Genomic DNA, 23,281 nt, shown 5'->3' with positions numbered 1-23,281 from the left:
AGCCACACGGCCCCGGCCCGAGGTGGGCCCCGCGGCCGCGCCGCCTCGGCCCCGGCCCTCGGGCCTGCAAACGGCGCCGCGGAGGGCGAGTGCCAGGCCCTACGGTGCGGGGCTGGCAGGGGCTGTCCTGCGCCGAGGGCAGCCGGAGCGGGCCGAGGGCCGGGCCCTGGCCGGCGCCGTCCCCGGGGGAGAGCTGTGAAGGGGCGTTTTGTGCGTGGGGGTGCGCGGGGCACATTCCAGGCACCGCGCTGCGTCTGGGCAGATGCCGGGGATCAGAGAGAGCTGCAGCTCCGAGCCCGGCTCCCCGGCAGTATTCACGTCTCTAACTCCCGCTCGGATGAGCGAGGGAGCACCTCAACAAGGCTCCGGTATTTATACACACAGCTCCTGTAAAGCAATCACTGATTTCACCCCCTTGCCCGGCACTTCGCTCCCAGTTAGCGAATGGCTGTCATTTACCGCGCAGCTCACCGCGCTAAGATCTTCTAGACAGCGATCTCCTGAACGCAGGAGCAGTTGTAAACTGGGACCTCCCTTTCCTGAGATGAAACACCCGTCTTTATAGTTACTAACCCCTAGTAGATTTGCATGTAATGTCCTTTGCAGAATGCCCTTGTTAGTACCATAAAAAGGGAGCTGAATGCGGCAGCAAAATTTACATTCTCCCTAATACGGAAATGGTGACATAATTATAAAACTAGCACAATTGATCTGTGGGGCAGATGGTTTCTGTCTGAATCACAATCTTTCCATGCCACTGGCTTCTTCTGAGGCTTCTCTGTCCTCCTCTGTCCCACACTGGTGATGTCCCTCGGGGGAATTACTCCAAGTGCCCCTTGCATGCCGTGGGCCCTTTTTGCTGTCAAAGCACGGTGTGTTTGGTGTGAGAGCACAGAGCCTTTTGAGGTGATACCGCTTCACTGCGATGGTATTCTGTGCTGCAGTTCTTCAGCTAGCCACAGCCACGGGCAGGTAGCAAAACAGTGACAAGACAAAACAAAGCAGGGATCCCAGCTGGTAGGCACGGGTGTCGGGGTGGTCAGCCGTCACGTTAGACATGCCTCCCCGCGTGGTGTCTATCAGAAGGTGGCAGGCCGGTCTCTTGGGAAGGGCTGTTCGTCACAGGCCATGCTGCATGGAGAGAGGTAGATGAGAGGCTTGAGAAGTAAAATAGAGCTATTGTGGGAGTAGAGACCCCAATCTACATTGTACGGAGGCCTCCAACCCTGTGGTGGGACCAGGTGGTGTCAGAGAGAGGTGGAGTCTTAATGTACAGTAGAGAAAGTGATGCAGAAGAAACGGGATAAGATTCAAGAGGAAATATATTTGGAATAGAACAAGCCTACATTAAAAAAGGGACTTGATCCAAATAAATTTGCAGCCAGGCTATGTATGCCTTAAATTGAAGCATAAACTTAATTATATGTAATATGTATAAAACAATATAAGTTTTAAATCGAAACTTTAAACCTGTAGGAAAGACCTACAGGTGAAGAACGTGGTTTGTGGGGACACCTCCTCTCTTGGAGAGGATCATCCCTATTTAAAAATGGTATTCAAATAATATAAATATTGCATATTAAATATTATATAATATAAATATTGCATATTAAAACCCCTACGAAACATCTCCATGGTACAATACTTGGCATATCAGAAACTTCGTAGAAGCTCAGCGAGTGTAGTGACAGACTACAGATGGCATAAGGAGGACAGAGTAGCTGACACGTGCATGGAGCGGGATGCTTTTTGTTAAAGCCTGTTTCAGGAAGTAACACAGGATCTCATGAACTGGTGTTCCAGGCCCAAATAGGAAGAGCATAGATTAGGGCTGTGCGACTGCCTGCTCAACCAAGGTGTTGACAGCGACTGTCAGACGTTAAGGGAGATCAGAGAGGACGCAAAAGTAGGAAATACAAAGATAATGGAAGTTGCCCTCGTGCCAATTGTCATGTTCCAACATGAAATTTGCCCAAATCCTAAGTTTTTAGGTGTTTTCTGGGTGTAGCTTGTCAGGGTACTCTCTGAGTGGCAGCTCTGGGCAAGGTCTTAGCCAGCAGGAATTAAGTTTGGAATTTTACATGAAAAATGCTCTGATGTGACAGTGATCCTAATGTGCTGAGATTCAGCATCGTTGCAGGGGGAGTAAAGCCAGGGGCTGTTGTGGTGGTGGTTAATTTTCCACAGTAAATCTTCATAAGAGGAGGGGAAAAAAATGAGTAAAACGGTGAGAGGCAGTCAAAAGTGTAAAATACTTGCAGGTGGCATGTAATGCTTCAAAGACGCTGTAATAGAGGCTCAGAGCAATTGCATGGCATCTGTCAGAAATGCCAAAGAGGCTGAGCAGGCTGAAAAGCAAAGTGAGGGAGTTCAGCTGAAGTAAAAAGGCATCTTTCAACAAGTTAAAGCTTTGCCTTCAAAGGAGAAAGATGGAAAAGAACATGAAATCTGTGTTAAACACAATAAGGTAGGCCAAAAAGTCACGGAACAAGTTGCTAAAAGCATGAAAACAAACAATAAATCCCCTTTGAAGTGCATCAAAAGCAGGAAGCCTGCTGATAAATGATCCATGTGTAGAAGGAGTGCCCAAGGAAGATAAAGTCTTAACAGGAGAGTGAAACAAGTTATTTGAGTCCTGTTTCACTGAGGAAGAGTTTAGGGACATTCCCTTGCTAGAGTTTTTTTCTTTTTTTTTCCCTTTTAAGAAGGAGTGAGCCTGTTTGAGGATGTCTCTCAAACTCACGTGTCTGTAAGAGTGGATATCAGAACAAATTGAGGTGAGGGATAATATAGGAGGAGGCGATCCTTGCTCAAAACTTTTGGAGGAACTTAGACGATGAAATTGCTGATACGTTGCCTCTTGTGTAACTTGTTGCTTAGACTTGGCCTTGGTGCTCCAGGAATAGGAGGTGACAAATCTGATGCCAGTTTTTCCAGGTTTCTGGGGGCACTGGGAACTCCTGGGTGGTTGTTCTTGTGTTTGTTGGCTTTTGTTGTTTTTGTTGTTATTTATTTGCCAGGGTTTGGTGAACGGGTTTGGTTTAGTGAGCAGGAGGTACAGGTGTGATACACTGACAACGGACGGGGCTGTTGAGGAGAAGCTGTGCATAACGAGGCTTCTGGGGTTCTTTCAAGGCGTTGCTGAGCCGTGGTGGAGGTCTCTTTGGTACAGCCCCTCTCAGAGCAGGGCTGGTTGCAGGGTCTGCTCACTGAGAGGAGGCTCAGGTCATCCCCCAGGAGCTAGGCGAGAGTCTGTGCCATTGGGCAGGGATAAGAAGGGATAGGTGGTGATGCAACAAGTTTGCTCGTGGTATTGACTTGCTGTTCAGAGGAGTAAAACCTCAGAAAGACTGCAGAAGGACCTCACCGTGTTGAAAGTCCAGGTATAAGATTGCAGTGAAATTCAGTACAGACTGGTGAAATGTAAGGCACATGGACAGGAATGTAATCTTAATGTTACACACAAAAGTGAAGTTTGAACTATTTCTACTTGGGAAAAGATCCCAGAACACAGGTAATCCTGTGAAAAAGCAAGTTCTGCGCCCAGTAGTGGCTAAAAAAGCAGAGGGCAGCTTAGGAGTTACCAGGAAGTAGTGCAACATGGAATAGAAAACACTGTCATGCCACCCTAAATCCACGTTGCTCCCCTCTCTTGAACAGCGTTAACAATTTCTGTTCCCCCACCTTGGAAAGGATGCAGTAAGACTTGACGAGCTGCAGAGAAGGGCATCAAGGACGATCAAGTGCATGGAGCAGCTTTTGTGAGAGTCAGAAGCCTTAGCTTGGAGAAGAGGTGACAGAAGAGGATGTGGGAGTGTTCCTTGAAATCATTAGCATCCTGAGGCGAGTGAACAGGCAGCAGGGAACAGCACAGGTAAACACAACCCACATAAAAGAAATGGGAGGAAGCTTCACTACAGGAGGAGGTGTTTGTCATGCAGTAAATAAACTGTGGTGCTCACGGCCTCACGTGTCACCCATGTCACAAGCTTACGTAGGTTCACGAGCAATTAGGCAGTCTGTGGAAGAGAAACTTGCTGCGCAGCGTAGCAGTCAGTGCCGTTCAGTTTCAAACTCTGAGCACTGAATATCCACAGATCACTGCAGGCCTGATCAAGGATTCTTTCTGAGAACTGTGAGGGAATTTTCGCCATAAGAACAAGAAGCACATTCATAGAAAAAGGTCCATTTGTAGATTACATAGAGATTACATAGACAGTGTGTTGGCCTTTGTTATGTGAATTTTGTGCCATAAGTTCTCAGGAAGCTTCCTGAGAACAAAAATGATTTCCGTGATGATCCTGTTCAGTCCTGTTCGGTCTATGCTTGTTACCCCTGAGCTTGTTAACCAACACAAGTTGCAGTCAGGTTAAACGCACCGTGTGTGCACTGACACTGTGGTATTCAGCAAAATTCATCTGCTGGTTTCAAGATTAGAACCTCATTATTAGCTCATTAGAACCTCAGTTTATATTTGGTGGATCTTAAGTATTGAAAGCCAGGATCCCTTTGTAGATAAAGGAACAGAGCTAATCTTGTGTTACTCTTTTTGTGGGACACTTACTTATCTCTGGGACTTGTTAAAGATTGACCTTTTAAAACTCCATTCTTCAAAGGCCTACCTGCAATGGTTGTGATATTGAGGATATAAGCCATAAGGTAGTGTTTACAGAAGTTTTATTACAGCTTATGCAGCTATAAACCGTGATTAGCGTAATACATTTTCTGTTTTGCTCTTTGAGATCACAAGTGCGAAAGGAAAACAAAAAATTAGCAAACCGAAAAGATTCTGGGTACAGTGCATGAGAAGAACCGATTTATTGCGTTGCATATTCCTTATGTAACAATAACATCGCGGAAAAGAAAACAGTCAGTGTAATTATATTTCCCCTTCTGTTTCAGAAGCTTTGTTGAATTATTGCTTACAAACTGTCTGAAGGTTCTTCCTTGCTTTCACTGTGTGAGCTCGCATGCTAAGATTAAAATAGCTGGTAGGAAAAACTAGCACTGACTATTAGCAGTTACTGACAGTTAGAGAAAGGGAATGCAGGTTAAGAGTTGAATGTCTACATATGTATATATATAAATATAAAGTTACTATAAAGTTACATGTTTCGTGTATAGCATAATTGAGACCTTGTACAGCACACATTGCTCACTGATAGGCTGTAAAACACGCGACTTGCTCTTTCAGTTAGTGCTGGTTATGTTTTCAGCTTCTTGGAGCTGATGAAAAATGCTCATTTTTTCAAACGAGCTGGGAAGAAAATGCAGAAGTGGTGAATGAGAGAGTAATGTTCAGTTTCTTGTGAGTAATATGCTGCAAGCTGGGTTTTGTGTGTGTTGGAAATCTTCTGACCCCGTTGTTTGCTTGGGGCAGACTACACCGAATGTACAACAGTCTACAGTACAAAGCAGACGTTTTATCTTGTTGCAGCTTGGACACAGGCACCCAGGAGCAAATCCACCTGCATGTGACATGTTGTTTCACCCAAGGTACAGAACTAATTCTGATTTTAAATGATTTTAGCATTCTGTTGTTGCTGTACAGGCTACTGGCTTTCATGCTGTGCTTAGAAGTAATAATTCCCATGTTCTTGCGTCTTACGGAATAGAGCAGATCATGGGTTCAGAATTTTTCAGGTAACATTTACAGGTTTGATTTGTAGCTGTATCTGTATCTGGTGTTAGGAATGGAGTTAAGCTGTGGCAAAAGCATTTGCATTTGTCCCTTCGTTTGAACCGCACTTGATAGTGGATGTTGTCTAACCATTTCCGTTCTGCTGTAATATTATTTTAGGCAGTTTTTAAAGACCTGCGTGCTTAGCACTGACATAGCACAAAAGAAGGAAGGTTTGCTTATGGTTTGTTTTAGGAAATTCTGAAAGCGTGGTTAAGTTCTGCTTTCTGATGTGTACAGAAGGGTGTCTGTGAATGGAGGGGCTTGATGAGTACAGGGAACACAAAATCTCTATTGTAATAGTTCTATTAATATTGGACAGTGCTTGACAGCGTTACAGGCAAACCTCTTACAGCTTGACCTAAGCAAGATAATGCACTAATTCAACAATAAGGTGAAGTAGCAGCACGTTTTGGACTGTATGCACATTCGATGCACCTATGTAACATGCATTTGGTGCGTGATATGTGCTTTCTGTCCGTGGGGTGCACTGGCTGCTCTTACTTTCAAGGTGTTCTTTTGAGTTGTACAGATGTGCTTTATGTGCACCTGGGAGATGAAACAAGTGGAAAGTACCAAACTATTGAATTAAATTGGATGTGGCATATACATTTGTAAAAAATCAAAACAATACCCCCACCAAAAGCATTCCAGAATTGTGGCAGCATCTTAAAAAGTTTATCTAAAATAAAAATAATTCCAGATTAGAAAAAAAGGGGGGCATAGGAGAAAAAATACTTTAAAGCTACTGAAAGCTTTCCTGCAGGATTTGAAATCCAAACATTGTTATGTTAAAAACATGAAAGCAAAACTTGAGGATAAAATTGAAACCAAATATAAACAAAAGTGAAACTGACTCCATTGGTTTTCGTTTCCCAGTCGGCAGAAATGAGAAAATAAACACAAAGCAAAGAAGCTGAACTTTATAAAAATGATTTCAGTGTTATTATTTATCTGTTAGTAATTTTGACTCTACAGGGCAGCATTACTTTAACAGAATACACAATAAGGAGTAAGAGCAATTTTCTGAGGTTTTCCAGGTAACTCCTTTCCCACCCAGCAGTCAGTGTGATAACCTTGCAGTGCTCTGTGTGGTTTGTGTTCGTCTTTCATGGAAGTAACATTTGGAAATGTGGCAAGTGGGTAAACAAAGAGAAATAAAGGTGGTAACATCAATATCACAAAGGGGAGTCATTCAGATGGCAGGTGTGCTTGAAATTTATTTGTGTTAAGATTTGAATTGTTAATAGGATCAGGTATAAAATGTATGATTTTTTTTTTTTTTTACTTTCACCTTTGGGGTCATCCACTGAGATCTGGGCCAGATCAACAGTAATCTAAAGCTGTTACCTGCTGTAAGCTCTGCTGATCCCCTGAAATGGCTGGGAAGGGGTCTCGCTCAGTTCCCGTGGATCAGTCAGCAATTAGAAGGTTCTTTGTGACTTTGAGAACTTGTTGGTAAATTAGTCAAAAGACAGCCAGGGGAAGTTGATATCCTTCTCATATGTGGAGATGTATGTTCCTGGAATGTGTTGAATAAAATGTTGGCTGGGTATTGAGGAGAAGCGTGGGCCATCCCTGCCCTTCTGAAGCTGTACGAGGGTAAAAGGAAGGACTTTAATTCCAGAGATTTAATTCTCACACGTTTGACAAGCGTTATGTTCACGCGTATCAGAACGAAATTCCTCGGATGCCGAAACTGTTCTGGAGATTTGGGATTCATGGGGGAAGCTGATGAAGACGAGCTTTGTTTAGTTTAATAACACTTATCTTGCTTAGAAGTGAAATGAAGTTGAGTTCAGTGGTCTCACTCTAGCTCAGTAGTATTTTAAGAAACTTCCAAGATAGAAATAGCTGCTGTAGATCAGGAATTGAGGCTGTCTTGTTGCTGTTAGCCTGTGATCAACACAAAAACATCAAACTAAGAACACATTTTGTAAGGGAGCCTATTAACCATTCATAACTCAACATGAATGAATGAAGAAGTTCCTGTGTGTCCTGTGGTGGTGTAAATAACGTTTTTGTAAAAAGGAGGCTTACAACATACTGTTTCAACAAGTGTCAGCATTAAGCATTTAATACTTGGTACTCTGTAAAAGCAAACCTTTAAAGTGTGCGTACAAAAAAAGACATTTCTCTGTTAAATTCTCCAGTTCCAGCAAGTATCTCTGTAATAACTAACTCAATTTAAGTTAGTTTTTGTGCTCACACATCTGCTTCTTTCATGGTGCTATTTTTGTAGGCATAAATAAGTGCATGTGACAGACATGTTTCCAGCTCGCAGTGTGGATGATTCAGAGTATCCCAGCCCCCAAGTCTGTGCCTTCTGTGGTCTGTCTTTAAAGCAAGCATGTTAAGTGAGTGGGAGAAATGGTTTTTTTCCTAAACCGAAATAGCATGGACTTCTCTTTAATAACTGAACTGTCGTAGTCAGGGATTTGGGATTTGTCCCTTCTCGTGGAAGTGAGGAAGAAACTGACTTGTGGAAAGGACCGGCTTCGGTGCTCACCGTGAAGTTAAGCAGAGGTGGTTCACGTCTTTTGCTCTCTGGATGCTGCGCTGCTGATTAGAAGTTAGGGTAGCAAAAGTAGGTGTGGGTTAGCTATTAACTTCGGTGGTAGAAGCTGCCTTTGCCCAGACAATAAAATGAAAGCTTTGAGCAAATACTGAATTGTACTTTAGTGTAGTGTGCAAATAGTTTTTGCTGCATGTCGCAGAACAGTATGTTATACAAACAGAGCTGGCTGTGGGAAACAAGTCAAATCTGAGCAAGGTGGATTACATCAGGTTCGGGTCATGGCCAGTGAATGTGAAAACTCTTCCTTAAACGCATTTCTCAGCGTTCGCTGTCCGAAATAATTTTTCTGCTTCTCTGAGTGCCTTTAAAAAGTAACCATCTTTTCTGGAGGCTTGCCTGGGCCTCACAAGCCACCAGTGTGGGAACGCTGTGATTAAGGACTTGTGTTTTACAATGGCTGATCTTCTTATTCATGGTGTCCTGTAAGGCTCCGACCCTGCATTTAGTCAGAGAAGTGCTAGACAGCATTTGGAAATGATATCTGCCCAGGCTTTAGAAAGGGTTTTTACAGTTCAGGATCCTGATCTTGTGGATACTTGCACGTATGATTTTGTGTTGCTTTCAGAAAAACCAGTTTCGTGTAGGAAATGCAGTGTGCTCGGCAATGTTTTAGGGGTGGATGTCTCCTGTAAACCTAGTCACAGAGCACTTTAAGGGAGCATTGGTCTAACAGAGCCATGGAAAGCTTTAAAAATGCTGTTGAGCTGCATTAGTATGATAAAATAAGTGATTCTTGGTAATTGTTTGAGCCTTAACAGCCTTCTAGTTTTCATCAGCCTGGAAAATTCCTTATGAATCAGCTGTCAAACGCCGAGTTTTCCTGACAGCCTTTAAGAAGGCGCAGGGTTTGGCTGCGGCGGACAGGGACTGACACAGCTAAGCCGCCTCAGCTATTAAATGTGGGTGTTCAGGAGTGAATTTGTGTGTGAGCAGTTAATTCCAGATTAAAATTGATTTATTTGGGGATAACTGCTCCCCAGTGCAAGGAATTAATTGCTGCCTGACAACCGTGCCAGCGATTTCCTTGTTGTAAACAAGCTGTTCCCAAACTCGTTGGAGCGAAGGAGGGATCCACCACCGAAAAATGAGCACCTTTTCCTCTGGCAGCCTTCGGGGGAAGAGTCGTTAGGCGTCCCAGATGCTGAAAACAAATCTTGAGCAGTCACCAGACGTAAAACAAAAGCTCAGGAAGTAAATAAATCAGGTAAAGTTGGTGGCTGTATTTCTGAGGTGCCGGGGAAGGAGTTTTCTGTAATCACACGCTGCTTGTTGGCTGTCACTTGCGCAGAGCCACTGTCATCCCGACGCCATCTGAAGCTGATCATCATCTCCATCTTGAGTCAGGGCAAGACCTGGGAAACAAAGGAAAAAAACAACAACAGGAAACAAAGTATTCCTTTAAAGTTGGAAGTGAAGCAATCGCTTTGTGTTCTCAGCAGCTTTGCAGACACTCGTGTGTGTACAGATGATCTTTGTGGCACAGATACTGCAGAGATGATCGCTAACAATCTATTTGTTGGAAGTCTGGGCCAAGTTCCCAGCTGATGTAAGTCACTGTGATGCCAAAGAAGTGAATGGGCTCAGCAACAGACATCGTGTTATTTAATCTTAGGATAATGTTCAACATAAGAGCCAGTGGAAGGGAAATTTATGGTAGGTATTGAGAAACCGAAGCATTATTTCATAGCAGCCCCATCCAGAGGCACTGACCAGGCTCCTGGTTCAGTTGTATTAAAATATCGTGGCTTTTCCTCAGCGCAGCTCTGGGCTGTAAGTCCGAGGGCTACCTTTAACGATGCCTGGGACCACTGCAAAATAACAGCTCACGGCCTTGCTGCCGAGGGAAACTCAGCTGTGCATGGAAACCAAAGGAAAGAGTCTGTTTTGATGTGTAATGTCTGAATCCCAGCCAGGACATGTTAACACCCTTTGGGTGGAACAGAAATGCTATAGGGCTGATGAAACACACTCTCTATACAGTATGTGTTCCCATTGTACGTTTTCCTGGGCATGTTTGTCATGCAGCCTGTAATGCCAATTTCTGTACACACTGGAGGTATTTGCTGCCTTTGTTTTGTTCTTTTGCGAGGAATGTTGGGTTGGTTGGGGTTTTTTTCACCCTCCAGCCCTTGAGGACACAAGGACTTTTTTTTCCTTCTACCTTCCTGCATCTTCCTTGTGCACAGCAGCATGCCGGGTTGATTCTCCTGTCCCGATTTAATAGTGTCAGTATTTGCAGGGAGCAGAAAAGGCGCCATAAATACATGAGATTAAAAGACCAGAGAGGGAAGGTTTGCTGTCTAACTATCCATGAATCTAGATAGCCTTTTCTAGGCTTCCCTGTTCTTTCTTGCCTTGCATCTCTATTTTACAACTCCAAGAGCTTCAGGGTTTTATTTGGAGCCCTTAGCCCGGTCTATTGTGAGAATGGGTATGCACGCTTTTCCTCATTTACTAATGCTCCTTTAATTAAGTGTTTTGCTGGTGGTTCCAATGAAGATACGTGTATTTGCATAATTTGGGGTTGTCAGAAAGCAGGCACGTTAATTCTTCTCATGCAGTGTCAGCGGTAAGACTTTCGTTTTGCTTTCAGAAGGTATGAAAAGGGTCTCCTGGAGGCCGCAGCCAGGAAGATTTCAGGTGCCTGAAATCAGAGTACCTGCAGTTCAGCGGTGTGTGCTTCAGTTTAAATCTCACGTTTTGAAGTATTTCTGACCAGGCCACTTTAGCAGCGGGTTTTCTTACCCAGGAAAATCTCTCTCTCTCTCTGAGTAGCTTGGCTTCCAAGCTAGGTCTGTTCAGAGCCCGCAGTTAAACGTGTGCCACCTTCCAAACGGGCCTCCACAGTTCAGCATGTGAAAAGACACGGGGTGGTCCTGGATACAAAATCCTGCGTGAAGGCAGAGTCCAATCTGCGACCGAGGGACAGAATTTTGCCGTAAGTACTGTTCCTTAGAATAAGATCATGTTTCTTTGTATCCTGGAACACTCTTGGCACACGGACAAATACAGAATCCAGTTCCCTGAATCCTAAAATTAGCGTATGGTCTCATTTCAGCATATCTGTTTGGTCACACAGGGTGATTGATGCTTTTCTGAAGTGCATCAGCATTAGGAAACAAAGGGAATAATTATCAGCAAAACACAAACACAAGATTACTTCCTTTTATTTTATTTATTTATTTATTTATTTATAATATTATCAGTTCTCTATTCATAAAAGAGAAATAGATCCCGTGCAATATTCCTGACAAGTCCTCTGGGGAACAGATGTTTTTTCACAGCTCTGGGGAGAGGCTGTGACCTACTTCACAAATGCACCTCCGAGTATCTCATCCCACCTAACCTTCTCACAGCCATGAGCTACATTTCCATATCCAAATCTTTTAACTGGGTACTTTATGACAGGGAAAAAAGAATTGCTTTTTTTTTTTTTTCTTACCTCTGTAGAAGTAAATTCCAAAAATATCCATGATGTAGGCATAGAGTAGTTTGTGGTTTTGAGATAACCTACGTGTCTTTTCAGTTATCCAGATGCTGACAGACGGAGTGAAACTGAAGGGAATGGAACATCTTGTACTGCTCAGATTTAATACATGCTGTGCTGTTGCTTTCACTTTCTCTCTACAGCTGCCATAATTCTACTGAAGAGCTCTTCCTTCTCAAAGGCTGTACTTTCTGTATGGCAGCAGTGTTATCAAGGAAAAAAACAAACTTACTGGTATGATTTAGCAGACAGCAGGGAGGACTACGAGCTCTTTATTGAACATTATTGAGTGAAAATATTTAAAGCTACATGTTTATATAGCATATAACTCAACCATCATTTGCAGCTTTTTAAATATTTATTTGAAGGGAAATACTTCTTGAAAATAACCACTATTTTTCTAACTTCTCTTTAAAAACAAATGAGTACGCAGGGTTTCCTTTTGAAGAGACTTACGTAAAGAATCTTGGAAAAATACATCTTTCAAAGAAGCACGGAGCTAAAGTTCAGTATGACTTATTATGTCTTAAGGATGGTGTAGAGACAGCTACTTGCTGAATGCCCTTTGTACTCCTACTTCTAAGAACGTTGTTATGCCCCTGCTTCAGTCTCTTAACATTGTTGTGACTCCTTTTCTTCAGCTGTGTCCTTTAAGAGGTCGGTTTGTACGCGTGACCCCAGGCTGCTGTTAGGATTTCAGTGTAGCGAGCTCATTTTCAAACACAACATGTGGTAGCAGGAGCCGTGTTCTGGCTGGCCTCCTCCAGGTTTCTGTGTCTGTAACTGGGTTGTGCTGGCCTGGCTTCAGAACTCCTGTGCTCGTTGTCTTCCACAACGCTTTTCCTCTGAGTCACGTCTGCAGGATTAGGACAGTTTATGGCTTGTCAGGGAGGAGATTCCTCCACGTTTTTGTGGTGTCTTTTTGCAAAAAAAAAAAAAAAAAAAAAGAGACTGAGCTGACTGCAGAACTAGCTCAAACCTTCAGAAGTGGTCAAAATACTATCATGGTGCTACCGCAGTATTAATACAGTTGTGTGGTATTGTTTGGTACATCGACATGTCTGCTGTGCTCAGCGATTCTATGGGGTGATGTCCTTCATCTCTTAGTGCCCGCCAGCGTGTTTCTGCTCCCACAGCCCCTGGTTTTGACCCCAGTTAAGAAGAGGTGTGTGATAAAAATGGAGCAAGAAAAGGGAAATTATATTAGCAGAGCTGTCAGGCTTAATACTCTTCTGTATGTGTACGGTTACAAGTTGTGGTTCTTGACAACTGGCTTTCTTGTTAGGAGTGGCAAGTGTTTGCAGAGCGAATTGCCGGTAGGTGGGCCTCCCTTCATGGCTAAAGGAGTCCTCCTCTTCTTGTGGGACAGCAATGTTTTCTTAGGTCCCATCTGCATTAGCAGTTGATTGTGTTTCTTGGCGATTATTCTTTCCCTCCCCCCACCACAGGACAACTATAAACCAGAATTAAAAACAAACAGAAATGATTCTCAACGTGGTGCCAGAAAGCTTGATTTCAGCACGGCTCTCTGGGAGCGCCGAGCGTTTTCCTCCCCAAAGAGATGCTGGAGGTCGGCACAGTCCGAGCTTGACGCTGTGGTTGAAAAGCACGGAGGCTTCATTAGTGTTTTTGGGTTACGGGGATCCTACCCGTCCCCTCCAGCTGCTCCCGTGCTGCGTGCTCCCCCTCAGCTGTGCTGCCGCAGGCGTTTCCAGGCAGGGTAGGCGCATTGCTCAGGGCTCAACCAAACCAGCCCTACAGAAAGCGCTGCTGCTTGTAACCCCGCTCAGTTCCCTCCTCTTGTTCACAACGCTGTCTCCGCGAAGAATAGCCTTGGCACGCGGCACAGTTGGGATGGGACCGGAGGTGGGAAGCTGGAGTCCACTTGTCTCAAAAAAACAAAAATGTGGGCACCTGCAAGCAGCTTTGCCTCCAGGGGTGTAAGTCCAGAGGGGAAGTACATGGCTAGCGTTGATCAGCTGTGGGGGTAGGTGCAGCGGTGCTGCCGGTGTTACAGGCCTGCTCGGACTACAGATGTTCCCCTTCCGTCCTCCTTACAAGGAACGTCTGGTTTTGCTTTTTCCTTTCTGCTGGGTCCACACTACGGGGGGGCGAGGGGACTTGGCATGCCTCGTGTTTTGTGTGGCTCACCTTTGTTTCTGGCTTCGTGCATTTGCTTTACAACTAACGTGTGCTGATCGAGGGTGAAGCCGGCTGTACGTTAAGTGATGCCGGTGAAGCTTTACGTGCCTTTGCTGCCTGCTTTGGAGAATTTCAGGGGCCTTTAAAAACTTGAGTGACTTTGAATGGCAGAAGGTGTTTGTCCTGCTGCTCACTGAGAGATGGACTTGAGGTTCTCCCTGCAAAGCCAACAGTGAAGGGTCCAACAAAAATAGCATAGAAAGGAGCCATCAGAATAGGGCTCTCAAGCGCACCCATCAGCTCTGCCTCTTAAGCGTGTTACACGCTCTGGGAGGCAGTACTGAAATACAGAGGCTACTTTTTAAGGCACGGCAGAACGCGGCGTGTCTTACTTTACAAGTAAACCACGCATCTGACAGCTCTGGAGGGAAGACGTGGCACCTTCGTTTCACACAGACAATTGCTAGAGAGAGCTGACTCGTTATTTTCGTTGCAGAGACGTTGCTGACGTGCAACTGCCAAAAACCCCGCTACGTTTTAGTGCCATTGTGGTCAGTGCTGTCCCAAGGCATTGTGCCTGGGAGTGTCTTCTGGCTTTATTTTCTGCAGCTCGTGGCCACAGAGGAGCACGGGCTGTGTTTTGACTAACAGAAGCACGCTGCCTTTGCCCTTCTGTGAAGCACGGTTCCCCAGAAGAAGCCCATGGTTCCCTCCAGCTGGACATCGCTGCGGGTTTATTTTTAGCTGGCTTTGGTTTTACTTTCAGATAAGCAGATCTCGGGAGCCTCTCACAAGCCAGACTGCTTTTCTGACTACCTCCAATTAATTTGGTGCGGCGCGGGTGATGGATGTGAGGGTGTAGGCTGATGGCTGCAGGTGCTGTGCTGGTCCCAGAGGCCTCTGAGTGCTGGGAAGGAGATGAACCCTGCCACATCTGTGGGGAACAGCTGGGCAGCCCCATGGGGCACGGGACAGGCAAGACAAATGGCTCTACCTTGCCATCCTGGGCAGGACCTGCTTCCTTGTAGTAATGTTGGCAGCTTTCTCCTCTCCTGAAGTGCATTGCTTTTTCACAAATGCAGCCTTTACCTTTTTTCCAATCCCAAGTGGGGTTTGCTGCCTCTGCCTTAAAGATTACTTCCTTGCCTTTTGCCTAATTGGTTCATTCAGACAGGCTTGAAATTTGTCTTAGAGGCTCATTAGCCACAACACGAGACGTGTCCCGCTGCAAACAGGAGCACTCATACTGAACTCTGAAGCTTATGCATGGTGTTTCCAGGAATTATCTCAAAGTGCACGTATATTTAAAGAAATCTCAAGAAGAAGTGCATGTAAGATGATGATAGCTGCATCTACATGCTCCTTTCTTGACAGATGAATAGAAATGTGCTCGCGTTTTTAGTACAGTCATTTGCATTTTTTAGCTTTGACCCTGCTTCGAGTGGGAGGGAGATGATGGTACTGTGTGATTGCGATAAGGTAGTTGGTGCTGGAAGGGCTGCTGGGGCCTGCTTGCATCTGCCTTGTAAAAAGTGCTCGTACTTTTGCATATCTGAAAAGGGTATCGTGCATTTTAGGAGCACGCCGCCGTCACTCAGAAAACTGCTTTGCTCCTGCACAGACCAGGGCTTTGCAGCAGGATCCGGCCATTGCTGGGCTCCAGGGCTGGCTGCTTTTTCATATCTGAAGTGAATCTGAAAGGGAGCCGAGCAGTTGCAAGCATTTTCTGAGCTATTTTAGACATTTTTGGTCATTGGAAAAGGCTGAGGCTGAAGCTATAGTGACCAGCTCTGCACAGCAATAGATAAAATGCCAATAAGTTTGCTAAGAGATCAGCGTGAGCACTGCTGCTGGTGCGTATCTGGGAGCCTTATTGTTGCGCTCAGGTTTTAATTCCCTATTAGTTTCAGGAAATACATGTCCTCAGAGCAATGAGAGGAAACTTTGAACGTTTTTCTTCCTCTTGTGCTGGGTGTGGGCTTGGTACTGCCTAATTGTTAGCCTGCCTGATGCCTGTACTCCCATAGGAAAAAAGAACAAACCCATTTACATTTGTGTCATTGCTGTGTGCTTTCAAATATGTAGCCTAGTCTTTTTGTTTTTCTCTCCTTTTTTTTTTTTTTTAAGATCAAAGGTGACAAGAATAGCAGAGCAGAGAAGTTAAGAATGATGCAGTGAACACAGATGTAAAGAACAAAGGGGAGAGGAAGGAGCTGAGCCTGCTGTAGTGAGGGAGAGAAGAAGAAGCCTAAATGCAAGTACTTGCACGTGGAAATGATTGATTGCAGGTTGCTTAACAGGAGTTCAATGCGGTGCTTTAATCTGCATCTAATGCTGGTTGGCACTTTCGGAGTGGTGCCTGAGATAGGTTAATGTTTTTTAAATTATCTGTCTTGGCTTCAAGACTTTGGACTCTTATGTCAATAATTTACCGTTCTAAACAGGGAAATGGCATCGGGGTCACGTGCACGTGTGTGAGAGAAAGAAGTCTGTTTGGGCCCTAACTGAAGAGTGTGATGCGGCCTGGTGCAGCTGAGTGGCTGTGAAGCACTCGCTTCCTAGCTAAGCAGTATCGAAATGTAGTAAAGAAATCAGTGACAGGGCTGATCAGAGAAAGCTGGAGGGGGTGTGGGAGGTCATCCTGTGCAGCCAGAACCAAACGTGTCTGACAAATAACTGTGGTGTGAATATATTTTTAATTCTCTTAATCAAGTTTATGGGACAGAAAGAACCATCTGAAAACAGTCGAGTTAGTAGATACTCGTTTTAGCTAGTACAGTGGTGTTTCCTGTGCTTTGTTTTGTTTTCCTTTAGTTACTTTTTTTTTTTTTTTTTTGTAGCAAAAAATGTCTTCTGCAAATGCAGGTACACGGGCCAAAAAAAGAGGTCTCTTGGAGCATAACTGATTTTCTTTGTGGCCTCTGGTGTCCAGCTGTATAAGCAGAAGAGCTGTTGCCATTGCTTTGTGTCTTCAGGTGAAGGGTGTACTAATACAGCTGTACCAGAAGACTTTTCTTCTGAGGAGAAAGCTCTATCATTTCTGTTACTCCTAGGGGAGGCTCCCATACAGATCCAAAGTCAGCATAATGTTTACAATTGTTTAATGCCTGCAAATCTTTAATAAGTCTGTATGTTGTGCTGGTGGGTTGGGGAGCCGCAGTTCTGCCAGGAAAACAAGTAACGTTGTCCCTTGTTCCTTTCAGCTCCTTGCAGTGCAGGTAACAATGCCCGTCGAAAGAATGCGGATGCGCCCGTGGCTGGAAGAACAAATAAATTCTAACACAATACCAGGGCTGAAATGGCTAAATAAGGTAAGATGTGTGCACACGTGCACACGTGTGCATGTGTGTGAAAGAGGTACTTAATAGCAGTGTCAGAGGTTTGCATAAGTAAATCAGTGTTCCTGGTTTTCAAGGGGGTAACATAAGAAGGGAGGGCAAAGCTGAGTGCTTCCTGCTGAACCTGTTCTTCTGGCCTCACATTCCAGATCTGAAGCTCTCTGTATTTGCCTGCTAGATTTGTGGCTTGTTTGTAAGCATTTTTCCTCCTTCAACTCTTTGTCGGTGAAACAACCGTCCTGAAGACTCCGTTAGTTTTTTTTTTTTAAGCTGGAACAAATTACTCACCGTGTAGCATCAGAGAGATTTTGAGCAAAATGCTCTTCTGAGGTGGAATAGTGTATTTTGCATCAACCTCCAAGCTGAAGTGATGGTCTCTTCTTTCAGAATTGGGTGAATGCTCTTACACTTCTCAAAGCAGTGATCCTGGGAAAAATCAGTTAAGTTTTTCTGTTTTCAGGCCCAAAAGTACTATTCCTTGTCCAGAACTCATAGTTCTCATAGGCTCTAGAGAGCACTAGATATTCTGTGAACACAAGTGTGGGCTCCAAAATGTTAGCACCCAATTAGAATTCTTCTTAATTAGCTGAATAAAACCGTGTGTTTGAGACTTTGAACAGTAATAAACCCCCCAAATACTACATGCATTCTGCAGTATGCAGAAGTGTAATTCAGCACACTGAAAAGAATGTAGCAGTTTTAGCTACAAAGTCCACATTATCATCAAAATGAGTAAAAATGCAGTAAAATGGGTGCAGAAATATAGAAACTGCCATTCTGTTTAAGACACTAGTCCAGTTTGTGTAGTATCATCCCTGTGATAGTCATTGTTGTGCTTAGGTGTTCATTTTTAAAACTGAAGAATGGAAATTAATATTTTTATTTTGGCTTCCAAAGCTAAGAACACTCGTGACTATAAAATTATCATCAGCCCAATAAATTTTGGCCCTATAAATATTGTTTCTCAGGAACATCCTGCATCAGTAACTCTCACGTGCTGTGACTGGGTAGATAAATAATGCTTTATCCATTCCCAAGTTATCTGCCCTGTGAATTTGAGTAGGTCCTTGTTTTTATATAATGGGGTCATAGCTGAAAAGGAGGAAGAGAGCAGCTTTTACTGTTGTCTTTGTAATATGAATGCCATATTCAGGTCCCTATGGATTCTCCTCCTTTACTATCTCTACTTCTGTGTCAGGTCTCTCCTGCTAATGATCCACCTATGCAGTCCTTTCTTGGAAATTTCTGTTTGATTCCAAAATCATTTCTCTATCACGGGCACCGTATTTCAGATCGGAGCAAGTTACTGTTAAATATAGTGGTGGTGGTTGCAGGTTATGTTCACGTAACCTTTCTCAGTACACCCTGCAAACATACTTGCTCTGCAGTATGAAAACACTGCCTCTGTGCTAAGGGATTCACTCTTCAAGTTCAGTCCACTAGCCTACAAAGGCGTGTTGCAAGGCATGTCATGTTGTTTAATGCTGGCCGCTCTCTGATCGTGTTGTTGCAGCGGTTTCTGCCTTGTGCTTCTGGCGTAAGCTGTTTGCATGCAAGAGTCGGTAGGGGATTTTGTCCTTAGTTAGCATATTCTACATTGATCAATGCTGGTCTGACAAATAAAGTATTTTGAAATTGTTTTTTTTTTTTTCTAGAGCAAAGCTCTGGCCCCGATCAGGAGGAGGACACCAGGCTAAATGGCCTGCACTGACGTTTGTTAAAACTTCAGTTCCCCACTCTACCCTCAGATTTGGGTTCATCCCGAGTTGCTTTTATTGTCCTCAAGCTAATTGCACTTCTGAGCGTTTCTGTTTAAAAATGCTTAAAAATCCATTCCAACAATGAATCATTAAACCAAAAATATTTCTATTTTTACTGTAAATCCTGACCATAAACAAAGCCATGCATGGAATCTATGATAAAGTGTCATGTGTGTCACAGCACATTCTGTACAAACAGAATTGACTCTGGAAGTTGTAGGATTTCAGGGTTTGTATATTTCAGTCAGAGTTTGGCAAAGGACAGTTCACATTAAAGTAAAGAAGATGGGGCAGATAGCAAGAGAATGGCACTCAATTGTGTGCACAGCTCTTAAGGAAGTAAGGTTTAACTGCTGAAGAAATGAGTATCACTCTTTGTCATTGGCTCTCTTTTCTTGGGAATTTTTTCCAGACCAAGGAAGGAATTAAACCTCTCTCAGTTAAAAATGACAAGTCAGGTAACAGCTGATTTACCTAATTCTTGCCTCTACTGTCAGTTAATCACATTGTACCTCCTGCTTTGTTCTGCACTGCATTGTTAATGTTTTCCCCACCAGAATAAACCCTTCTCTACAGGGCTTAAAAAATAAATCCTTGTGCACTTCCCTAGTGAACATCTTATCCGGCTGAACAGCGTAAGGGAGAAAGGGAATTTCTTTACCATCCCTGGGAGACAAACTGGAAGGTGTGAAGGAAATTACATAGTTCAGCAGAGGGCAGAGGTGGTGTGAGGAGGGGGATAATGGGAGGTCAGCGTCCCTCATGGATCTGGAAAAGGAAATTAGAGTGAAAACATGCAGAGTAGCTGTAACAGGAGCCAAGAGGCAGCCAGCTGCTTTGGTGGCTGCTTGGAGTATTACCATCCAAACGGAGGTCACTATTTAAAATGTGTCCTATGACTTTCTAATTAATCTGTGATCTCATGCTCATTCACCTGCCTGGAGCATTTTGCACTGTTAGGGTTTCAAGTGTTCAGTACTGTTTTCCTCTTCCTGCTTATTTCTAAGAATGTGACACCTTTTCCCTTTCCATATCCCCACTGGATTGTGGTAGCAATTGCTGTTATGCAGCAGCAGTTTTCTGGGTTGTGCTTTTGACTTTGGGTGAGCCTAACTTTTTATACAAACTCAAGACTCCTACACAAACGTGCGGTGATGAAGTGCAGCATAAGAGAGCTCTTGATTTTCCAAGTCTAAGAAAAATCAGTGCTGAGCCTTTTTCTATTAATGTCATTATTAATAAACATGAACTGAAGAAGGATTTGTGAAATAAATAATATTTAAATAGGGAGGATCTAGATAAACTAGAGCAGAATGCCCTGGAAGCATAGCCACATGGTATTGTTGCAGTAAGCAGTCCTGTGGGGCTTCAGAGAAAATTAGATTTTTAGATAATTGGTCAGAAAATGTTTCTATATGTAAAATTATTTATATTTTAAAGTTATAATACATGTAGATTCTATGATTTTGTTATTTATATTACAATATGCTGTAAGCCCTTGCGCTTCGAGACGGCTGGAATTAGGAAGAACTTTCTGTAACGGACACTTAGACTGCTGTTGAGAAGGTCCTTGCACCTTCTTTGAAGCAGTGAGTACCACTGATGGTGACATGGTGCTGTATCTGTAGTCTTATTCAGTCTGCAAGTTCCTAAAGAACTTCTTGGATTTCATTAGAGAATATGTCGTGTAGCATTGTTGAAACTTCTTCCTATCACCAGACATGAGAAGATTTTTTAGTCTGGTCTATTCCTGCAGTTCTTGTTGGTAGGTTTTTTTAATGGGCTTCTATTTTTTTCACATTAATCATTGTCTGCAGGAGAGTAAAGGCAATAGAGCTTATTCTCACTTCAATGAACACAGTAGAGGTGTGGACCACGGGAGAGTGGGGTTGAAGCTTTCTTTAGACCAACTTTACTTGGGGAAAGAGGAGAGCATATCTATAGGATGTTTTAAATATGTAGACGCGGAAGAGATAGGAGGCAAAAGGCACGTGAGGCAAATGATGAAGAATAGATGAAGAGGAAGAAGGAGTGTGTGAGAGTTTGAAGGAGAGTGGAGAATGTTAAATCTGTGATTTCACCAAATTAAAGAACAGGTGAAACGAAAAGGGAAGAGTGCTGTTCTGAACAAACGAATGTAAATGGGAAGGCATTGGAGAAAATAGTTGAAGGTGACAAAAAATGCAGGCTCAAAAAAGCAAAGATCAACCAGAAAATAAAAGAAATAAGCCTAACCTTGACATTAGCGAAATATTAACCTGACAGACAAGGAAGAAAAGCTGTTGTTGGAGGAAGGGGGCGGGCAAAGGATTTATCTCACCCGACCTTAGACATCTACAAAGCAGTCATTTAAATGAGGGCTGCCTGTCTAAAGTTGTTTGCAGTTAATGGAGAGAAAGAGGCACTTTGGGGTTGTAATTCAGTTGGTGAGTTGAAGGAAATTGTGCCCTGAAAGTGCTTTTATCTTCACTAGCTGTGAAAGAAATCTAAACCTGTAGGGGTGGCGCTTATAGTGTAAGATGTCTGTATTTGAAGCCAGGTAAGGTGTATCCTGCCTAAGAGGAGGATTTTGTTTGTGGAACAAAACCCTTTTTCATGGCTTTGCAGAAATGAGCATAAAGTGTTCTTATGCAACCCCCTAGGTCATTACATAGCAATTCTTTCCTGTGTTACACGATATGAAAGCACATCTGACCCAGCATCCATCTGGCCTAGTATCCTATCTTTGATGATGGCCTGGGCCAAGTGCTCGTGGAAGGAGTAAAGGAGACACCACAGAGGGAATATGATTCTTCCCACTCCTGTGCTCTGAAAGGCATTGTGCTCCCAGAGGTGGAGTTGCATATGAACCCATCATCTTTAACAGTCACCAGCGTACCATCTTCCACAAGTTTTTCTGTTCCCTTTATTGGTTTATACTTCCACTATATAAGGCACGCCCTGGTTTAACTATGTGTTGTGTAAACAAACAAACAAGCCTTCCTTTGGATTGCTTTAAATCTGCTTTTCTTCGACCTGAAGTTTCTGAACTAAAAGAAGTTTAGCTACTTTTAATTCCACCCCTGCACATGGGTGTCCTGTATCATTTTTTATCCCATTGCAGAGAAGTCTACATTTGATACATTCCCTGTTTGATTAGCTCATATGTTTGAGATAGCCCTTTCTTTCACCATGCTAGTGTTTTACTGGCTGAATTCTAAATCCCTTGAATTAGCTCTGTTCCTCTGGTTGTTTACTTTTGTATCTGATTTTTCTAATCATAAAAGTGTCCATGCTGCCAAAACTAGCCCTCATTTTAAATGTTTAGAAATGTGTAGCACTGAATGTTTTATCCATGTGTCAGCTTGGAAAGCTGCCATCTCGTAGTCCATGAAGGGGCATCTGAGTATTTCATATACTTGGGGCTGTATTCTGCTTTCACTGACGCCAGTGGATGTTTTCCTAGTGAGTTCAGTGACAGCAGCACTGGGTTAGAAGGAAGCAAAACATTTGCAGATGCTGGAAGTGCATTTTTAAATGGGTGACTTAAAGTCATCAGAAAATCCCTCAAGTCAATCAATATCGGCATTTCCTGTTTGTTTTCCCTTCCAGGAGAAGAAGATTTTTCAGATTCCATGGATGCATGCTGCAAGACATGGGTGGGATGTTGAAAAAGATGCTCCCTTATTTAGAAACTGGGCAATTCACACAGGTATTGGGACTCTCTTTTTGCAGGACAGATTTTCCCTTTGTTTTCCCTTTAAGAGTTGTATTTTCCTCCTTTCATGTCTTCGCTTTTACTAACACAGCAAGTGAATTGAAGCTTCCAGATCTGTGGGAGGCTTAAGTGCTTTTTTCAAGGTCTGCAGTACTCCCCAGCTTTATTGAATGGCCATAAGTCATTTGCATTTGAGGAACACAGTAAAACTTAATTGATTTAAACGTTAACAAGATTGGGTTCAAAATTGTTTGGAGTAGAGCATGCTCAGCACTTTGTAGACTTGGGCCCTTAGGCTTTTTGTGTTTCTATGGATTTGAGCCAGACATAATAAAGGTAAATGCTGTGCAAGCTTTTCCACGTTGTTGTAGAGTTGCATCTGATCCATAGTGCCCTAGGTCTTTCTTGAACAGAAACTGTTTTTAATCATGTGTTCTAGAAACATGCATGAGAATGAGATCGTAGCATTCGCTTTCTCTTGCAACCTCAGCTGTTGTTTGAATGCCCATCTTGGGAACCAAAGACTAATGCCTCAGAGTTAACCTACGTTGCTCTTAGTCTGCCTTAGGTATTCAGTTATGCATCGTGTGTGCCTAACT

At 43.5% G+C, this 23,281-nt stretch overlaps 1 protein-coding gene across 5 annotated transcripts in view; it reads left to right on the top strand.

Moving 5' to 3' along the window:
* The window catches only part of IRF2 (interferon regulatory factor 2), a 42,009-nt gene that overhangs the window by 1,003 nt on the left and 17,725 nt on the right, over window positions 1-23,281 (top strand). For 2 of the 5 annotated variants that reach the window (XM_035323843.1, XM_035323840.1), the window contains exons 2-3: window positions 17,091-17,198; window positions 22,577-22,676. In XM_035323843.1, coding sequence (XP_035179734.1) covers window positions 17,112-17,198; window positions 22,577-22,676 — 187 coding nt within the window. In that variant the 5' untranslated portion in view covers window positions 17,091-17,111. Of the gene's footprint in view, window positions 1-3,660; window positions 3,875-16,014; window positions 16,142-16,678; window positions 17,199-22,576; window positions 22,677-23,281 lie in introns of those variants that run through there. The other 3 variants (XM_035323844.1, XM_035323842.1, XM_035323841.1) reach the window with 3 other exon arrangements.

Source organism: Oxyura jamaicensis, chromosome 4 (assembly GCF_011077185.1).
Source record: "Oxyura jamaicensis isolate SHBP4307 breed ruddy duck chromosome 4, BPBGC_Ojam_1.0, whole genome shotgun sequence".
In the NCBI taxonomy this organism is placed as follows: Eukaryota; Metazoa; Chordata; class Aves; order Anseriformes; family Anatidae; genus Oxyura; species Oxyura jamaicensis.
The sequence above is the reverse complement of the archived record's forward strand: the minus strand, read 5'-3'. Positions and strand labels throughout refer to the sequence as shown.